At 37.8% G+C, this 21,264-nt stretch overlaps 1 protein-coding gene across 2 annotated transcripts in view; it reads right to left on the bottom strand.

Moving 5' to 3' along the window:
- Positions 1-420: 420 nt before the first annotated feature.
- Positions 421-21,264, bottom strand: part of PRKAG2 (protein kinase AMP-activated non-catalytic subunit gamma 2) — a 221,055-nt gene continuing 200,211 nt past the window's right edge. The window contains exons 9-16 of one of the 2 annotated variants that reach the window (XM_081343218.1): positions 16,557-16,602; positions 15,848-15,902; positions 14,855-14,981; positions 13,220-13,385; positions 12,259-12,296; positions 11,105-11,251; positions 7,285-7,378; positions 421-4,717 (exon numbers count right to left, since the gene is read on the bottom strand). In XM_081343218.1, the coding sequence (XP_081199344.1) occupies positions 4,686-4,717; positions 7,285-7,378; positions 11,105-11,251; positions 12,259-12,296; positions 13,220-13,385; positions 14,855-14,981; positions 15,848-15,902; positions 16,557-16,602 (705 nt within the window). In that variant the 3' untranslated portion in view covers positions 421-4,685. The remainder of the gene's footprint in view (positions 4,718-7,284; positions 7,379-11,104; positions 11,252-12,258; positions 12,297-13,219; positions 13,386-14,854; positions 14,982-15,847; positions 15,903-16,556; positions 16,603-21,264) is intronic. The other variant, XM_081343219.1, reaches the window with a different exon arrangement.

Raw genomic sequence — 21,264 nt, 5'->3', positions numbered from 1 at the left:
ATTCTGAGCAAAATGTCAGAAGGGGGGGTGAGTGGAGAAAGAAACATTTGTTCAAAATCAATGCACTGTAAATTGTTCTCCGTTTCCTGTGAAGTAAGGCTGCTTCAAAATGTCACTTGGATTGTACTATAGTGACGATGTCAAGAAAACAGAGATTGGTGACTCTAGTGTGTTGACTTTATGGCCGACGCAAAGAAAATCTGAAAAAGGGTAGACTGCTTATAACTTCTCAGACTGCCTCCCAGAAACAGTTCCTTTTAAATGCTTCAGTTTCTTTTGCCTGGAAAGTGGCTAAATGTCCAGAGACTGGAACAATGTGGACAAAATAATAGAGTATGAGTTATCTATGTACAGAGGTGCAGAGACCAACCAATGTCATTCGTGGATCCACTGTCAGGTACAAGAAACGAGGAACCAGGGTAGAGTTCAAAAGCTCTGCGAGTTTATTCCATACAACTATACACAAGAATCTAATCTACTAACAATCCAAGCAAATTGGAGCCAGATAAGAGTTAACAAACTTCAAGAGTGGCTGGACATAGGTCTCTTTCAGGGGCGTAGAAGCTCCAGAATGATAAATTTGACCCTGCCCTGGGATTCAGCTAGTCATCTCCTACTCCCACCTCAAGGTATAGCAATATCTAATCTAATTAAGTAAACAAATTTATATGGCTGTCCAGCTCACACATAAATAACTCCAAATAGCTCAAAACATTCAAAATTACAATATAAAAGCCTATTAAAAATTGCAGCCATGAAATTAAATCAACAAGACATCTCTAGACATGGTCTCTCATACCGCTGGCCAAACTACATTTTAGGGCCTTTTGGAAAAGCAGAATTTAGTATTATATATTTATGGTATTTTTATTTGTATAGCTTTATCTTTTCAATATGGTAAGTTGCCCAGTTACCCTGTGGTAAAGTAAACAAGCAAAAACACAGTGGGACCCGTCCATTTTTGCAGTCCCATCAGACATACATCCCTAATTGATGGGATCCAGAACATACCCTGCCTTCCTGTCCTAGTGGGCCAAGTGAATGTAATAGCCATTGGTACTTTCTTCTGGTAAAAAATAAAGGGCCATTTGCAAGTTTCTGTGAGCAATGAAAGGCTTTCTCCAATAGCAGAGATCCTAGTTTTTGTTGCTGTGACACATGAGCTGGAGGTTGGGAATACATTCCAATCAATGCATACAGAAAGAGGCAAGCTGCATGAAGAGGTTGCTGCACATCTTTGAGGGCAGTGGAGAAAGAATAATTGTGGGCAAGGAGTAGTAGTGCCTACAAGATACTGTAAAAAAAATCAAGATGTCAGTCACAATAGTGCAATCGAAGCTCTGCACACGTGGATTAGAAAAATGCATGTAAAAATGGGAGGAGCTTTGATTGCACCATTATGGCCACCATCTTGACCATAACCTATAGAGATCCTGGAATGGAATTAGGAGTTCACCGCCCTGGAGAAATACAAGATCTGTAGAGCTGTAGAAATTCCAGCTGATTAGATCAAAGCTCCAGGGACAGATCAAATCAACACTGAAAAACAGGGTCAAAATTTGCAAGATCACTGTAAAAAGGGCCAGTTCCTGGATGTCAACAAAGCATCAACTTGTAGATTTTGATCTTCCTGTAGAAACAGTTGAAGCAATGCAATTTGCAATGTGCTGTGCTGGGTAACATACTTGTCTACCTTTAGATCAGTGTTTCTCAACTGTAGCAATGTTAAGATATGTGGACTTCAATTCCCAGAAACTCCCAACCAGTCTGCTGCGGCTGGGGAACTCTGGGAATTTATTCACGTATCTTCAAGCTGTCAAGCTGAGAAACATTGCACCCAAAAAAAGATAACAGAAGTGAGAACTTGGCTACACGTACGCCTGTTCCTTTACACCCAGTCTCTGTAAGCAGCCTACTTTTCTGTTTTCTTCCTCCACGTGTAGGCACATACTTTTCTCTCGCCCATAGCCAGAGGTTAGTTTCCGAACCGCTTTATTGCCATCTAGTGGTGGTTCCGCGTGCACCCAGCGTCGAGACTTCTGGTCTCCAGATGCTGAGGATGGAGAGGGGACTGACTCCTCTTGATCCGGCATGCAGAAGGACGCAGCTGCTTTTCTTCCCTCGGCGGCCATCGCATTGGGTTTTTCTGCTCGGCGAGTTGCATACTCTGCTCAGCAAGTTCCAACATTATTTTAAATAGATAAAAAAATCAGGCGCATGCGCAGTTAGCTGCTGAAGCCGGAGCAGGTGCGATGCAGAGTAAGCAGAACGCAGCTGGCAGGTAAGACATTCAGCAAACCGGGAACTTTAATCCGGCTGCGACCCCTTCATAAACCGACCCTGCTTCTCATGTTTCTTTTAATAATGGTACTTTTACAGCCTTTCTCCTTCCTGCATGCGGGTGTGTATTTATCTTGATTGTACACACCAGGGGGAGAACAAATGTAGGCTCTGTTGACAAAAAACATATTTTCAGTCTTGATTCAATGAATGAACCATTCATGCGCTGAAAATACAGTCATGTTTAAATTGCTTGCTGGGATTAGTTTCTGCTTAATTGTAAATTCAAATTTCTCAATATTGGCGACTTTTAAGATATGTGGACTTCAACTACCAGAATTCCCTAGCCAGCTTCCCAAAGAACTCTGGGAACTGAAGCCCACACATATGAAAATTATCAAGGTTGAGAAATACTGCAGCATAGTATATAGAATGTTAGATTTTTAGTACTTGCCAGATTATTTATATAAAGCTTGAAAGAACCCAGCCATGTAATAGAGGATAAATTTGAAAGACTTCAGCCTAAAAATTTTAGGCATTCTATTTGTACTGAAACCAAGGTACTGTGTCTTTTAAAGGAGAGATTGAAGAGATCTGCATTGAAGGATCTGCCTAGAATGGGCATGAAAATGGCAAAAACAGTTAACAGTAAGGAAAAAAACAGTTACGCACATATTTGCTGAGTTACTGCTGAAGGACCAAGAAAGTGATGCTGGAGAAAAAAGCAATGGCAAATGATTGGTGTCATGAGGAAAGGAGCAGAAACAAGCTAGTTGACAAGTTGAATGCTGTGCTCGCTTCAGGTCATCATACCCTGAGAAAGGCATGTTGGAGTTGGGCAAGTGCAAATGAGCTCCTATGAAAAAGATTACATTGTGGAATAAAATGTTCTCACCAGCAAATTGTGTACATCTGCACAACTCAGTTTGAATTCTGCTTTTATTTAGAGAGCATGGTCAAACAGGGCAGATTGGGTGCTTTATCCAGATTGTCTTCCTCCATCAATATACATATTTAGTCTGTATAATTTTAAAAGTTAATCTAAAAGCTGAGCAACTCTTCTGAAATCTGCCTGCCTTTCAAGAGGTTGTGAACAATATGCAGTTAGGCAATGTCAAATTGCCTTCATTCAATATTATAGAAAAAGCCAATAGTGCTGATAATATTTTTTTTAAAAATTATGAACTAATCCTGCAGATAAATTGTGCTTCCATGTGTTTTGGACTTCAATTTTTCTATTTTTTTAAAAACTGGGAATATTAAAGTAGCTAAGAAACTGTTACAGATTTGATAGAACTGTTCAAAATGAGCATCATGTGACCACAGCTGAAGAAGCCACAACTTCTAATCTCATTTCCTCAGGAGTCATGGACCCCAGATTTTCGACTTTCTATAAGTTAGACTATTGGAGGTACCTTGGTTCAAAAATTGTTGTCCTATGATGCATCATTTTACCCAGTTAAAGCTTATAGGAAAGAGTTTTAATAGTAGACAGATTTCTAGCTCTTATACTCTTACCTTCTGGCAACTTAAATTCAACATATACTTTATTCATTTAGGTTACCACTATATGATTTCTCTTTTGTGAACAAACATGTTGCATGGCAATACATTTAATAAACTATTTCTCAACCTTTTGTGTAATGCATCTGTAAAGATGGCTTCTATCACCTGTTTCAGTAATGAGAAATTTGCTGCTTATATATGAATCAATGCTTTATTAATGAATATGGTGAAGTTTAACTGTCCACCAAAGATGTGTAAAAATTGCAGAAATAAAAATAAATAAAGCTGCTTTTAATCAGTTGTTTTACCATCTCTGTTCAAAATGTAACATTTAGAAACACACAGTTGTAATTAAAGTTTAAAGTAATCTACTGGTATTTAAATTACAGCTTTTAGAACAAATCTAACAATAACTGAAATTGATTTGGTTTTAGGCTTAGCGACTTGAATGTTCAAATACAGTGTCTTGTTTCGCACGTCTTTTACTATGGGCAACAGTGATGACATATTGTTGGCTTTTTGACATAAGGCACTCTGATATAAATATGCCATACACTTGCCTTATGTCGGAGATCTGTTGCTGACCAGTGACTTGCATCAGATTAAAACATAACATTAAATGCTATTCTTTTCCAGTGCATTTGAGATGGACCTCAGGTGAAATCTTTTGGCAAACATGTTGAAACGCAAGCCTGCATTGAATACAGAAGCTTTTTTTGTCATGCTGCTTGTTTTGCGACAGTCACTGGGAAATAATAGACTATCCATCACTTAGCCTAATACACACACATTCTCATCATCACTTGACTCTTCTCTACTGCCATCAATGTTCTTGAGGCAAAGATGACCCAGCCACTTTATTCGAATTCTTCTTTCCAAGGTAGTTCTGTTCAAAGCAGTCATTCAGTTCCACTCTCCTTTTGCCGGGCGCCTGTTAATAAATAGCAAATAGATGCATCTCTGGCTCTTCTGCACAGCAAGTGTGTATTTTCCCACTTACAGCTTGCTTTTTCATGGTTTCCATTCAAATATGTTTCTCCTGTGGTGTATTATCTGTGTTAGGATTATTTCCTCTCTTTTCTATTCCTATTGTACTTCATGAAATTACCTAGTGACTCATACTAGTCTGTGTAAGAAACACAGACTGAGCTATTGAAATCTGAGCTCATATTAAGATAATGCCATGCTTACATCACGGGGATCTCCGCACAGATGGATTGGGCCCGGCACTGTCTAGTTCCCAGTGCTACTCACACTTTACTCCTTCTATACAAAGGCTTATATACAGTGCATTCAGAAACTATTCAAACCCCCTTCACTGTTGTCAATTTTGTTATGCTGTAGCCTGAATCTACAGTTGTTGAAATTCATTAATCTACGTTCAGTATCCCATAAGAACAAAGTGAAAACAGAATTTTAGAAATGTCTGTAAATTTATTTTAAAAAAATACCACATTGGCATAAGTATTCAGACCCATTGCAATAACACTTAAAATTTAGCTCAGGTGCCTCCCATTTCCCTTGATCGCTTGACATGTTTGTACACCTTGACTGGAATCCACCTCTGGTAAATTAAATTGATTGGACATGATTTGGAAAGGCACACATACCTCTCTATAGAAGGCCTTACAGCTGACAATGCATACTGTAGCACAGCGGTGTCAAACTGCCAGCCCACGGGCCAGGTGCATCATTCAGAGACCGCGCCCACCCCAGCTCTGGCAATGCGGAAAAAGTCATGACATGTCGTTTGACATCCGTGCTGTAGCAGAGCAAAAGCCATGAGGTCAAAGGAACTGCCTGCAGAGCTCTGAGACAGGATTATTTCAAGGCACAGATCTGGAGAAGGTTACAATAAAAATTTTCTGCACTGAAAGTTCCTACAAACACAGTGGCTTCCGTAATTCTCAAATGGAAGGACTCTTCCAAGAGCTGGTCGCCTGATCAAACTGAGCAATTGGGTGAGAAGGGCCTTGGTAAGAGAGGTGACCAAGAACCCAATTTATAGACATTTCTAAAATTCTGTTTTCACTTTATCATTATGGGGTATTGAGTATAGATTAATGAGAAAAATAAATAAATTTCAACATGTAGAATCAGGCTGCAGCACAACAAAGCTGACAAAAATGAAGGGGGTCTAAATACTTTCTGAATGCACTGAATATGCCAGGCCTTTGCATATGCCCATAATGGATTACATCCATTTCCAACTTCAAAATTTACTTCAAATCCCTTATGTATTCTGCCAAAAAAATCTTTTTATGCATGTTTAGATCAACTGGAATATTTCTAGTTTACAATATACTTTTAAACTTCAAGTATAACTAACTTCTAGTGCAGCTAATATATTAATGTCTTTCATTTATTTTAAACTTTTCTGTTGAGACTGAATCAGTACTCTATAAATGTCAAATGTACTGAACAATAATAATTTGCTCGTTCACTCGTAATGTTTAAGAAAGTTCAGCGTATAAACTGAATGTAAAAACATACTCACCCATGATATTATTTTTAAAGATTTTTTTAAACCTACTTTATTATTTTTATAAATAACTCAAGGCAGCAAACATCAAGTTCACTCAACTGCGTAGTGGGTGGCATATAAACTTAATAAATAAATAAAAATAAACTTACCTAATACTTATTCCTCCTCCTATTTTCCCCACAGCAGCCCTGTGAGGTGAGCTGGACTGAGAGAGTGATTGGTCCAAAGTCATCCAGTTGATTATCATGCCTAAGGCGGGACTAGAACTCACCTGTTATCTAGCCTGGTGTCTTAGCCACTGGAGGATCACTGGATTCTAAACCTAGAACAATCTGCTTAGCCAATTAGAAATTGGAAATGAGATTCCTATTTTTATAACTGCATGTGGACCAAGTTCTATGGAGATTGTCAGTCATCCATAGATCATGGTTGTCCCAAAGGTGCTTTTTCAAGAGGCAACTGAACTTACTTGTTTTCTTTGAAGACATTTAAGCTTCTTCAAGAAGCTGTGACCGGATGGTGGGGAATGGAAGGATTTATATACTTTGCAGACAGCCGGTCACTTGCAGAAAATGTTGAGAAGTTGGAGCTGTGTTTTCTGTAGGATGTTTTCTGCCCCATGCAGATGACCAGCTGTCTGCAAGGAATATAAATCCTTCCATTCCCTGCCATCCAGTCAGAACTGAAGAAGCTTCTTCGATGAGAAGTGAAATGTCTGTAAAGAAAAACAAGTCCTGTTGCCTCTTGAAAAAGCACCTTTGGAGCAACCAAATTTTAATGATTTTTTTTTAAAGTTAGAGGATTATATCTAAAGAATATGCTAGTTTAAAATGAATTATTACTACATTTGAGAGGTGCATGCATAAAAATATCCTTATTCATTGTCAAGTTCAACGGGGAGTCCTTTCATAGTCTGCCTATGTTTTACAACTTGTTACAAAGATAAAAATCAATATAAAATATTTGTTGTGTTGCTAGAGAAAACGCTTACTAGTTAAATGTGGAACTCGTACCTGTTGGCGTAAGCACTAATGCTTGGAGGATGTCAGAGAGGGAAATGATACCGACAATAGTATCAGTTTCATTCACAACCACCAACCGATGAACCTGCAAACACAATGCACATAACAATAATGGCTGTCCAATTGTCCTCATAAGCACAAATAAAAATAAGAATATTCAGGTGAAGAGACAACTGGATTACCTTATTTAGAGGGATGCTTAGTTTCCAAATCAAATTAACGTTAACATTTTAAGCACTTTCAAAAAAGTGGATTTGTTCTCCTTTAGAGAGCCATTCTTACTGAAGTGATTTATGTAGTCTACAAAGAGCAAGCATTAGCAATGACATCTGTTTCCCCAAATTCCCATCTGATGTCTGGATCAAGTTACATTTAGCTTTATTGACAATATGCCATTGCAACACATTCCAAGTCCTGTTCTTAACTATCAGTTCTGTGCATTAGAACATAGGTCCTTTCTGCGGACTTGGGTAAAACTAGAGGCTTACATATTCTACACTAGAACAGGTTAATTTCATGCAGGTAATCAGGAGTGTTGAAAAACTAACAAAATATTAGCAATGATCCCCATTCAGCAAAAAATTTGACTGGTTATAAATATATTTAAGTAGAAGATTCTTGATAAAAATAGAGATTATAACTAAATAATGAAATGTAATCTAACAAGGAACAGGCTAAAGCCAACAAGTCTATTTTTATGACAAAAGTGAAGTGTAATGTCATCACTTTCAAACATAAACTATATTTAAAATTAGAACAACCTAATAAAAGCTTCATTCTAATTGCATGTTATTTTAATTTATGCTCCAGACAGTATAGTATGCTAGCATTTGCCCAGCAAACATTTTGAGTAGCTAACCTATTTATGTATTATTTTTGAAGATCATGAGAAAGTTTACTGTATATGGCAGCAAAAGCTAGTTTATGTATAACCTTACCAAATTATGAGGGTGTGTGTGTGTGTGTGTGTGTGTGTGTGTGTGTGTGTGTGTACATTCCTGTGTTTTACCTTTAGCTAACTGAATACAGGTATAGCCAACAGGAGGACAGGAGAGACAAAGGAAGGCAAAGTGCGTAAACCCAAGCAGACCAACAAGTCTTCATCTTCTATGCAGTGTCTGAAGGCTCCACGGTCTACATCGGAAAACAGCCATTCATATAGTGCAGCACTGGGATAAGAAGTTAGTTGCTTGGGGGACCCAAACATCTAGTCCTACTAAATAGGCTTCTTTAAATCCAGTCTGTAATATTAGGTTGAGGTTTGGATATTACACAAGTTAAAAGATGAATAAGCCTTCCACATCTACATGCATTTTTTCCCCCTTTATGTGAAAGGGGAAATAATTCAGGCGGCCATATTAATCACAGCTTGCCACTGGCCAAGTGGACATTTTGTGGTAAGCCATTATTAAAGTTTATTAAGCTTAATTTGTTAATTTATTAAGCCTAAATTGTGAACACTGCCATAACAGTTTGAGCAACTATGAGCAAAATGGCCATTTTTGGCATTTTCAACCAACCATAATTGGAAACCCTAGTCATATAGAGTTGTTAGAATCTTTGAATACTGGCATTATGTCTGAATCGGGGAACTCCAATTTGTAAAGATATGTGGAGTTCTTGGTGCTCTCAGAACTTGGATCCAAGAACTTTACAGTTTAACCTTGAGCTATTGATATTCTCTTCTGTTAGTCAAGATATGAAAAGGAAAGCTTTACCTTTAGCTAACTGATCATAAGCAGAGTTGCGGTTTCCCTTATCAAGTGCTTCATTTAAATAACCAAGTTGCCAGTTCCAAGTTGCAACTCCCAAAACTAGGACTCCCTCTATTTAACATCTATATGAAACCAATAGGCAGCTGATCCTTTTTCACTCCACTTATCATTTAATCCAAGTGAGGGTCTTATAGACCTCATCTAGATCAAGATGATATACCCTTTCTATTGATCTAGTAACTTACAGTTTAAGTTAATACAAATGAGTTCTACAGGAGAGTGAAAAATGGTCTCAAATTTTTTGATTCTCAACATTTGATAGCAACAGTATTAACTGGAGCGGGTCAGAGGATCAAGGGAAAGATGTTCATTTGATTAAAAAGGCAAACAGATTATCGCTTCCCCAGGGCATTTCAAGAAGTATTATCCGCTGGAAAAATAAAAGGCTTTGACACTGCTAAATGATACTACCTAACGTTCCTATCTTAAACGGAATCTTAAGGGCCCATTCCTACAATAGAGGTGATAATTTTACAGCAGGAATGAGGATTCTAGATGTACTGAACTTCAACTCCCAGCACTGACTTGCTAGCTAGGCCATGTTGTTCCAACAACAACTGGAAGGGCCCAGATTCCCAACCCCTGTAAACTACTCTTCTTGCTACTATTTTCTCGTTTGGTGTCCATTTTAGGAAATATTGTAAATTGAAAAGAACTGATGAAAGAAAGGGTGGGCACTCTGTCAAATGGTAAGCACACAGAATCAACTCAAGGTTTTTCAACAATGGAGGACAGAGGTGAACCACCTACCGGCCAGGCAATTTAGAGCTCCTCTTCTCTTGTATTTGAACAGTCATACCCACCTGATACAAATGGGGAACACAGGAAAGAAACAGAAAAGGGGGGAAATTCTATTTTTATAGATGTTTATCTTATATTGGTGATATTTTACGTAGGATTATGATGAAAGGGTTCAATGTGTCTAGGACTACTGCACAGATTTAATCAATTGATCTTTCTTTTCAAGTTTGGTAACTTTCTTACACAAATGGGCTCCTGAATAACACACATTTAATTTGCTTGTTAAATTCATCTTTCTTTACTGTAGAGGCTCAAAAAAGCATATATAGTGCTCCCTACTCCTTTTTGTTTGCCTCTTGACTTCTTCGTAGTTTGTTCCTGTCTTCGCTCGGCCACAGAGCAAAACATTTCAAAGCCATTGCTGATTTTAGTGGTATAGAAAATAATTCAGAACCTTTTGGGATTTTTTTTTCTAATTATATTTTTAAAAGATGGTGCCTGGAGGAAAAGAACTGGAAAAAGAAACTATGAGCTTAGATAAGTGATGAATGGCTACGTGTGAAGATTATCCACACATTCTCAAAATCCAGTCAAATGTTACTTGGAGAAAGCAGAAAGTAATAAAATTTTAGGATACATGAAACATTTTAGGATTTCATGAAACATTTAAGTTTTATGAAAAATTTTGTTGAAAACGAAATGGGGATAAATTTCTAGTCTGGCCTGTTGTCTGCAAGTGAATCAAACTTGCAATCAAAGCAAAGCAAAAAACAGCTTTACCCTGCAGAAGATATGCAAGTGTTTTGAGGGTACATCTCAATTATTCCTTATTTAGAATAGATTGCTGATTGCTAAAAAAAGTGAGAGGTTGAACTGTTTCTTATTATTATTCACTTTTTAAGCTACTTTAATTATCACATAAAGGTGTGTTAACAGAATGTATCTATCATGCTGTTCTCACACATCTTCAACACATTTGTTCCTAGCAATTTTTAAAATGTTTTGATGGTTTAATCCATTCACATCAACAAATGTTTTCTAAACTATCTATATTTACATAGCAAGACCACTTGGAAATCTCAATAAAAGCGGTATATTTAATTAGAAAATTTAATAAACCTTATAAACAAGTGTAAAAAGTAAAAGGATCATATAATAAATTTGTCGATTAAGTTTTAATGCTTTTGTATTATATCATGATATTCTTATGCTGTTACTATCTATTTACTCTCATCTAGAAATCTCACAAGCAGTGCTATTCAGAAAACTACTGTGCCTTCCTCCCAGATTCTCACCTCAGCTTTAACTATCCGATCCACAATTGTTTCCAGCGTTTCCAGCTTATTACATTTCACAACACCTTCAAAATACTGTGAGCGATGTTGGAGAGCTTGTGTCACTGTGATATCTAAGTTATTATAAGTTTTTTCAGCAGCAAGATTCTAGGAAAAAAAGAGGATGAGTCAATTCCCAATTTTATGTGCAGCCAATAAATTTCATTATTTTACTCCAGAATATGATCCACATGTTGTGATTTAACTAATGGGAAAAAAGTAGAGTAGACAAGCCTGAATGTGTCCCAGTGATGTTACCATACATATTTTGGGTTAATTGGATGCAAGAAAAGAGTGTTTTAGTTAAAACAATGCATACTGCACAATAGAGATACTTAATTTTTAACTCTCTAAAATTAAAAATCTTGGGGTGGGAGATATGAAGAAGAGTAGGGTTGTCCATCTCTTCTCAACTAAGTATTTCCCTTTCTTTTCATTTTATCCCAGCATTCTCATTAATGACAATTATCAAGCCCTTTGTAACCACGGTAGCAGACTATGGATATGAGCTCCCCACAGTTTTGAACTCAAAGGGGGCAATGATCACGAAAAGAGAAAAAAGCAGGAAAAAGCAACAGAATCCCTCTCATTTTTACCATCTTTGATTTTAAGACAGGATAGCACTGTTTCATCTGAAGCATCGGATACTGTAAACTATTGCTCAGTAGTTTTTCCTCAACCAAGAATTTTATTCCCATTTTTATAAAGTATCCATGGAATACTTTAGATTAGTTACTTTAGATTGCTTTAGATTGGATTAAAGCAAAAAGTATTCATAAAATAAAACCTCAAATTTATTTTTTCCTCATTTTTACTTAACAGTTTTGGTGCTGTCACTTGCCAAACTCACTATGCTGAAGAAAATTTCTGACTGTATCATACTTAGCCTTTGGAAATAACATATGCTACATGAACTTGGAGCATGATCTACATTATGACTACTGCACTAGTAGTCTGGGGGAAGAGGGGGGAGAACTAGTATAATAGTTATAAAGATTATTTAACATATTAATGAAATAACTTCACACAGGATAACCCTAACCCTATGAAGCAGGGCATATTACAGAGTGGTCTCAGTGAAAAATGTATTATAAAAAATAAATAATAATACTTACTATAACATCAAATTTGGAATAAATATCTACAACTTTTCCTAAAAGGGGGAAGATAAATAAGCCTTATAATGTGATCGCAAATAACTAACAAACCAAATTAATTAATATTGATTCCACATTTTGGAAAGAGCTTTATGGGCTAAGGAAAACAATTAAGAAAAAAAAACATGAACTCTGTTAAACAATTGAATTGCAAATTCAATGTGAGAATAGAATGTTTTCCTGAACACTCAAGCACATATCCTTATTTACAGATTTAGATGCTGTTTTGGAACATTAACAATCTTGGTGAATGACCTACCCTTGGAACAAATCTCATTTGTTTTGCTGGACTTTGGGGTAGCATGACACCACATTGAGGATGACATGGGGTAATTAGCCAGATTTTTCAGCTGACTAACTCCCAGATGATGCTGTAGAAGTATGTTAGTTTCCAGAAATATTATTTCTAGGGCTTCTTGGAAAATATTTCTTTTCTTTAAACCATCCAAATGAAGCTATAGGAAAAGTTATCCAGAATGTTAGCTGGGGAATTATGGGAATTGAAAACCATGCATCTCAAATTTGCCAACATTAATTTAATTTAATTTAATTTAATTTTAATTCCATTTATATCCCGCCCTTCTCCGAAGACTCAGGGCGGCTTACAAGCTTAGCAGTAGCCTTCATTCTATGTATATGCCTGCTTATTAGGGCTTTCACACATCCCCCAAGCGGCATTATTACAAAGTCAGCTTAATTGCCCCCAACAATCTGGGTCCTCATTGATCTAAATAAATGATGAAATCTTCAAATATTTTTCTAATAAGGTATGCACAATATTTTGATGTAACGTGGGCAAACGTTTTTCAGATTTCATTCCTGCATATCTACATTTTGTGGTTGTCTTAAAATTTAAAAATATTTCCAGTCTTTAGTACTCACAACAAGCAGTAACAAACTTCATATCCTTACTACTCACCTGACTCATCCACAACAGGTAGTGCTGATATCCTTCTATCTACAAATATATTCAAGGCTTTAATGATAGGAGTGTTTGGATGTATAAAGGCAATATTATGGTAAGTTCCTATTCCAAGTTCATCCAGATTTTTCTTCATGAAGGCAGGCTTTGGCATTTCTGACACCTTTGAAAATTAGAAGTCAAATTTTAAAAAACAATCATTTGAAAAGCATTTTTCAGATACATAAGCCAGTATCTTATTTTTTTTTTAAAAAAACACTGCACAAGGAATTTATTTCTTCAGTTCTTCCACTTCAATAAATCTTCACCAATTCTGAAATTTAGTAAGCCCGAAATTAGTGTGCAAGCTCAAATCTAAATGTCACATTTGTTTAAATATGAATATTCAGCTTTTAGTTCTTTTGTTTCATCTCCACAATGCTTTTATCAATGGAATACTGCACTTTTACCATTGTCTTATTTGGAATGTCAGAAATCATCTTAGATAAAACTTTCACAGCTTTGAAACTTTCAGTGTTAATTGTTCCTATGTGTGCCATGGAAACTGTATGTCTCTTTCCAATATGTATTCCTCATTGAATGAACCCCACCACCTGCCCCCTACCACGAGACATAAATGAATCAGGAAGGGCAGAGATCTAAAGCACAGGTAGACAAATTGACAGCTCTGAGAAGCTGTCTACTTCAGCAGGGCCAACCGTAGACAGCACACTAAAAAGCAGAGACATCACCCTGCCAACAACAGTGCGTATAGTCAAGGCTATGGTCTTCCCAGTTGCAATGTATGGCTGTGAAAGTTGGACCATAAGAAAGGCTGAGCGCCAAAGAATTGAGGCCTTTAAACTATGGTGCTGGAGAAGACTCCTGCGAGTCCCTTGGACTGCAAGGCGATCAAACCGGTCAGTCCTAGAGGAGATCAACCCTGACTGCTCTTTAGAAGGCCAAATCCTGAAGTTGAAACTTAAATACTTTGGCCACCTAATGAGAAGGAAGGACTCACTGGAGAAGAGCCTAATGCTAGGAAAGACTGAGGGCAAGAGAAGAAGGGGACGACAGAGAAGGAGGTGGTTGGATGGAGTCACTGAAGCAGTAGGCGTGAGCCTAAATGGACTCCAGAAGGACAGGAAGGCCTGGAGGAACATTGTCCATGGGGTCGCGATGGGTCGGACACGACTTCGCAGCTAACAACATTTCATTTCACCTGTCAGATCATGTTTTTATCATTTATTTTTCTTACATTGCATATCCCAACCTTCCATATGCCATGGTTGTCAAAGGATGGCATAGATACTGATCTCAATCACCCATCATCACTTGGAATGCTTGAGGCTTTCATATACCATTTTTAATTTAATAGAAGAGATGCAAACTAAATTATCTGCCTGACCCATACCTATGCCATATGCAGCTATCCGTACTAATGCAACCAAACTAGACTTTACTAAATTATGCTTGTGCTTTTCTACACAAGGTAGAATTTGTAATTTAGAGACAAACTGGCTAGTCAGTTGCATTTTGCCAACTAGAAGGTACATGTAATGAGTATGCTGACACAGATCCGGGATAATTTTAACATTCACACAATTGATTTACTAGATATTTAGAACAGAATAAAATTATAGTTCTACTTACAAAAAGCTGGAGGAACTTGAGTATTCTTTTATGGGTAAGTATATAAAGTGCATTTCCACTCACAGGATCAATAACTGGTAATCTGTGGATTTTGTTTTTGATCAGTGAATATACAGCATCAAAAAGGCTAAAGAAAAAGTTATTACAATTATTAATACATTCTATTGACTTATTTCAAAAAGACATTTTCCCACTACAAAAGAATTACTCAAAATCCAAAGTATAAATGATTCTTAATAAACAATATTCAAGGAAATTGTGAAAATTGAAAAATTTACAATTTTAATTCTCAACTAGATATGTTACATATATTAAATACCAACATGCCAATAAGTATATCAAAACAGAAAAAGAATGTTCTAAGTGAAGAATCATTATAATGAGAGTTGTGGGAAGATATACAGCAGAGAAGGAAAAAGTTATTGATAGCGACAGGTAAGCTGATAATTCAGAGTTGATAACTGATTTATAAAGGTAAAGATTTCCCCTATCCAGTTGCGTCTGACTCTAGAAGTCATGTCCATCTCTGTTGCTTTAGCTGAACCAATAGTCCGAAAACAATTTCCGTAGCCAGCATGACTATACAAGGTGCACAGAATACTATTTCCTTCCCACTAAAATGATACCTATTTATCTATTCGCATTTGCAGCTTTCGAACTGCTAGGTGGGTAAGTAATGGGAGCTTACTCTGTTGTGTAGCACCCAGGTCTCAAACCTGGGCTGTCAACTATTCAGCTTGACAAGCTGAGCATCTTTAACTGCTGAGCCATCACGCCCCCAAACTCATCTATACAAGTCATCAACAGAAGTCATCAACACAAAGAGCATTAAAGTGAGCATCAGATAAGTGACTGCCATCAAAACCATAACTGCTGACAGATATTGAATTAGTCTTAAGAACTACTTTGAAATAGTGTGATAAAAATACATTAACCGAGTTTATAATAAAACTTTTAACAGAATTTACAAATAAAAAAAGTAAGGAAATATACCTTGCATCTGGTGAAATATTCACTAAAGGTTTAAAGGTTTCTTGCAAATAAAGCTCTGTATAATTAAAAAAGAATATTTTCATAAATCTATAATATTCAATAAAAATTTCATAATAATAAACATATCTGTTATACAGAAACAAGCACCTATTGACTTTTTAATTGAAAACTAATCATGATAAACAGAGAAAACTGGACAAAATAAAACCAAATAACCACTAGAGGTCACTATAGTCTGAATATCACAATTATAACAAAAGTTGTGGAAAGTATTTTAGAGAAAGTTTGGAATTACCCAAGTGTTTACATTTCAGAAGGCTAATTTTTTTTTTTAACTCAGTAGATCAAATAGGCTATCAGTATTTTTCTATGACACATAGCGGGGTCTAGAAGACCCATCTTCAATAAAATAAAACTAAGACTCAGTCACTATCTACAATGGAACCGTGTTTTTCCACTAGGGAAAAATCACTGCAACAATTATATGAGAAAGATAATGTGAATGAAAAAATATAGAAGTCCAAGGAAAAGTAACAGTGATTTACTGGGACAAGCATTGAGACACATCAAGTTAGCACTGCATTCTAGGATATGAGCCATTTACGGGTATTTTACCATTCTTAGATTTGGGGACGATAAAAGATCTAGTAAACAAGAGAGCTGCACAGCTAGTTTGGAGGATCACATTCATTTTAGAACATATACTTACCTCTCCATGTTTCAATTTTGTGCTCCTCTAGTTCATAGATTTGTACCTGTAAAAAGCAAAGACAAAAAAGGCTTTGTTAGTTGCGAAGTCGTGTCTGACCCATCGTGACCCTATGTACAATGTTCCTCCAGGCCTTCCTGTCCTCTACCATCTTCTGGAGTCCATTTAAGCTCACGCCTACTGCTTCAGTGACTCCATCCAGCCACCTCATTCTCTGTCGTCCCCTTCTTCTCTTGCCCTCAACCTTTCCCAGCATTAGGCTCTTCTCCAGTGAGTCCTTCCTTCTCATTAGGTGGCCAAAGTATTTTGAGTTTTATTTTCAGGATCTGGCCTTCTAAAGAGCAGTCAGGATTGATCTCCTCTAGGACTGACCGGTTTGATAGCCTTGCAGTCCAAGGGACTCGCAGGAGTCTTCTCCAGCACCATAGTTCAAAGGCTTCAATTCTTTGGCGCTCAGCCTTTCTTATGGTCCAGCTTTCACTGCCATACATTGCAACTGGGAAGACCATAGCCTTGACTATACGCACTTTTGTTGACAGGGTGATGTCTCTGCTTTTTAGTGTGCTGTCTAGATTTGCCATAGCTTTCCTCCCAAGGAGCAAGCGTCTTTTAATTTCTTGGCTACAGTCCTCATCTGCAGTGATCTTGGAGCCCAGGAAAATAAAATCTGTCACTACCTCCATTTCTTCCCCATCTATTTGCCAGGAATTGAGAGGGCCAGATGCCATGATCTTGGTTTTCTTAATGTTTAGTTTCAACCCAAGTTTTGCACTCTCCTTCTTCACTCGCAACAAGAGGCTCTTTAGTTCCTCTTCACTTTCTGCCATTAGAGTGGTATCATCTGCATATCTTAGGTTGTTGATGTTTCTTCCGGCAATCTTAATTCCAACTTTTGATTCATCTAGCCCTGCCTTTCTCATGATGTGCTCTGCATGACAGTATACAGCCTTGCCGGACTCCTTTCCCAATTTTGAACCAATCAGTGGTTCCATGTCCAGTTCTCACAGTTGCTTCTTGGCCTGCATATAGGTTTCTCAAGAGCCAAATAAGATGGTCTGGTATGCCCATCTCTTTGAGGACTTGCCAGAGTTTGTTATGATCCACACAATCAAAGGCTTTAGCATAGTCAATGAAGCAGAAGTAGATGTTTTTCTGGAACTCTCTAGCTTTCTCCATGATCCAGCGTATGTTAGCAATTTGATCTCTAGTTCCTCTGCCTCTTCGAAATCCTGCCTGTACTTCTGGTAGTTCTCGATCCACATACTGCTGGAGTCTAGCTTGTAGAATTTTAAGCATAACTTTACTAGCATGAGAAATGAGTGCAATGGTGCGATAGTTTGAACATTCTTTGGCACTGCCTTTCTTTGGAATTGGAATGTAAACTGATCTTTTCCAATCCTTTTTTTTTATTTAAAAAGTTTTACAATACATTTTGACTTTAATCCCCCCTCCCCCACCCCTATCCAACCCTCCCTATCCCTCTCCCCCACTCCCTCCTCCCCCCCCCCGACTTCCCAGAGCTAAATACAGGGCATAAAATCGAAAAACAAACATAAACACCCCAATGTTATCAACAATAAACTATAAATTCTATCTCTCCCTAGCTCATATAAAATGAGTACAAACAATATTAATATTACAAATAAAGTAAAAAATAAAAAGAGGAAAACAGAAAGAGCTTTACTCAAAATAAATTTTCTTAATCCCAGTCCTTATTCCTATTAATTTCAAAAAAAAAAGAAAAAAAACTTTCACCTACTATTTAGATTCTCCAACCTTTCTCTAATTTCCAAATTCTCAGTTACGCGCCAAAAGCGCCTATCTCTGTTAATCTTAATAATCTCCGACCAAACTAAACTATGATCAAAAATAGTTCTTGCATGTATCACGCCAAATGTCTCGCAGTTCCAAATCATCCTTAAGTTCAAATAAAAGTTCAAATAAAAAGAGTATATAAATAAAAGATTTAGGCAATCTCTAAGACAACTTGTTGTTAATTAGGAGCTTACATACCCATTCTTAGTTCAACACATACTTTAAGTCCATAACCCTAATATACTTTTCTAGCAAGCAAATAACATCAATCTTAAATTGTGTAAAATATTAAAAAAAAACTTTCTTTCTCCTCTATAATAATTTTACTCCATTGACATTCTAATCTAAAAATTTAATCAGCAATCTTAACGCCCCAAAACTTTTGGAGCACCTCTGTCATGACCTCCAAAACTTCTTTAGACCGCTCTCCTCCCACATCTTCACTATAAGCACACTTTGAAGATTCCATAACTTTCTGCTGGCCTTGCTCTTGCTCTCGTCTCGCTCTTCTTAGGGAGGCACACGTCATCTTCTGGCCTCCTGCATCAACCGATGAGACTGTGACTTGATCCCCTCCAAAACCATTGTCCTCTGTCTGTCTATCTGCAACATCTTGAAGCTTTCCCACACTGTATTCTTTTGCAGCTTCCAAAAATGATAGGGGGGTTGCTTTTAACACATTACTATAAAAATCACGTGCCTGAGCCACAGTAACCAAACGATGTCTTTTACCTTCGTGCATCGCCACCAATCCAACTGGAATCTCCCATCTAAACTTAATATCACGTTTCTTAAGTTCCTGTACTAGAAATGCAAAATCTTTCCTTCTCCTTAGGATCTTCAGAGGGATCTCTTTTAAAACCAAAACTTCTTGCTCAGCCACTACCAAATTAGTATCATAAGCAGCTTGAATGACTTCATCTCTAATTACTCTCTTTGTAAAATAGACCACCACATCTCTGGGTAACTTCCTCTGTCTTGCAATCCATGAATTTACACGAAAAACTTTGTCCATATTTCCCTCAATTTCAGATGCTGACTGGCCCAGTACCCCTTCCAGAGCCTCAGAAATCAGCTGCTTTAAATCTTCTTTACCATTCTCCTTTAAACCCCTAATTCTAATAGCATACTGCATCTGATTATACTGAACAAGGCTCAATTCTTCGTCCATTTTATCCCTTATATTTTCATTTTCTAATACCTTTGCTTCTAATATAGAGTTCTTTTGACTGAGATCCTCCACTTTTATATCCAGCTGTAGCACACATTCAGCTACGGATTCAACCATAGACAAGATGTCCACCCTCATTGCTCTCAGCTTCTCTTCCATCGTCTTCTCCAATTTCTCCATTTTCTCCTCCATTTTCTCCTCCAGCTTTTTCAACTTTTCATCCATCATATCAGACATCAATTGTGCCTGCTTTCCAAGAGCGTCTTGTAAATCCTTAAGCGTCAATACCGGGGGAGATGCAGGAGGAAGCAAAGCTTGCAATGAGGTCTCTTGCACCAGGGAAGACCCCGCATTCCGAAGAGCTTTAGAAGTTTTAGCCGCCATCTTCCCCCACTTTCACTTATTACGCACTTTCACTTTAAAGCTATAAAGTCCATTGAGCTAGAGAGTAAAAATAAAGAGTCCACTTCACCTTGACCTCCTGTACCGCTCTGCCTGCATCTTGATAATCAAAAGTATTTCCTTTTGGCAGGGGTGGTTGCTAACGCCTGGCTCTGCTCCATAAATCACGGAGCAGAGACGCTGCGCAGCTCGGAGCAACCCAGGCTTCGGGGGGGCTCATCCTTCAGCCGCCCAAGCTCTCAGCTCAGGCGGCCCCGGAGAGCTCAACCCCTACCTGGGGCCTCACCCCCTCCTCTTCTCCCGAGGAGGGGGCTTCAATTCCATCTAAACAGCTGATCGGCGCTGTTTATGATGGAAAAACACAGCTGCGGAGCGGGCAGCCCGAAAACGGCTGTCTTTCAGCATCGCGTCGCCACCGGAAGTCCAGCAAGGCTGATCTTTTCCAATCCTGTGGCCACTGTTGAGTTTTCCAAATTTGCTGGCAAATTGAGTGTAGCACTTTTACTGCATCGTCTTTTAAGATTTTGAATAGCTCAGCTGGAATACTGTCACCTCCACTAGCTTTGTTGTTGCTCAGCTTTTCTAAGGCCCACTTCACTTCACATTCTAGGATGACTGGCTCGAGGTCAGTGACCACCTCATTGTGATTATCAGGGACATTAAGCTCATTCTTGTATAGTTCTTCTGTGTAATTTTGCCACCTCTTCTTTATCTCTTTTGCCTCTGTTAGGTCCCTGCCATTTTGGTCCTTTATCATGCCCATTTTTGCATGAAACGTTCCTTTCATCTCTACAATTTTCTTGAAAAGATCTCTGGTCCTCCCTATTCTATTGTTTTCTTCTGTTTCTTTGCATTGTTCATTTAAGAAGGCATTCTTATCTCTTCTAGCTATTCTTTGGAATTCTGCATTTAATTGGGCATATCTTTCTTTTTCTCCCTTGCCTTTCGCTTCCCTCCTTTCCTTAGCTATTTGCAAAGCTTCCTCAGACAGCCATTTTGCTTTCTTGCATTTCTTTTTCTTTGGGATGGTTTTGGTTGCTACCTGTTGTACAATGTTGCGAACCTCTGTCTTCTTATGTTCTTCAGGCACTCTGTCTATCAGATCTAATTCCTTAAATCTATTTGTCACCTCTACTGTATAATGAACAGGGATATGATTTAATTCATACCTGACTGGCCTAGCGCTTTTCCCTACTTTCTTTAATTTAAGCCTAAACTTTGCAACAAGAAGCTCATGGTCTGAGCCACAGTCAGCTCCTGGTCTTGTTTTTACTGACTGTATAGAGCAGACATGTCAAACACGATGTAGAGCTGACCACG

Source organism: Vipera berus (assembly GCF_964194415.1).
Source record: "Vipera berus genome assembly, chromosome: Z".
Taxonomy (NCBI): domain Eukaryota; kingdom Metazoa; phylum Chordata; class Lepidosauria; order Squamata; family Viperidae; genus Vipera; species Vipera berus.
The sequence above is the reverse complement of the archived record's forward strand: the minus strand, read 5'-3'. Positions and strand labels throughout refer to the sequence as shown.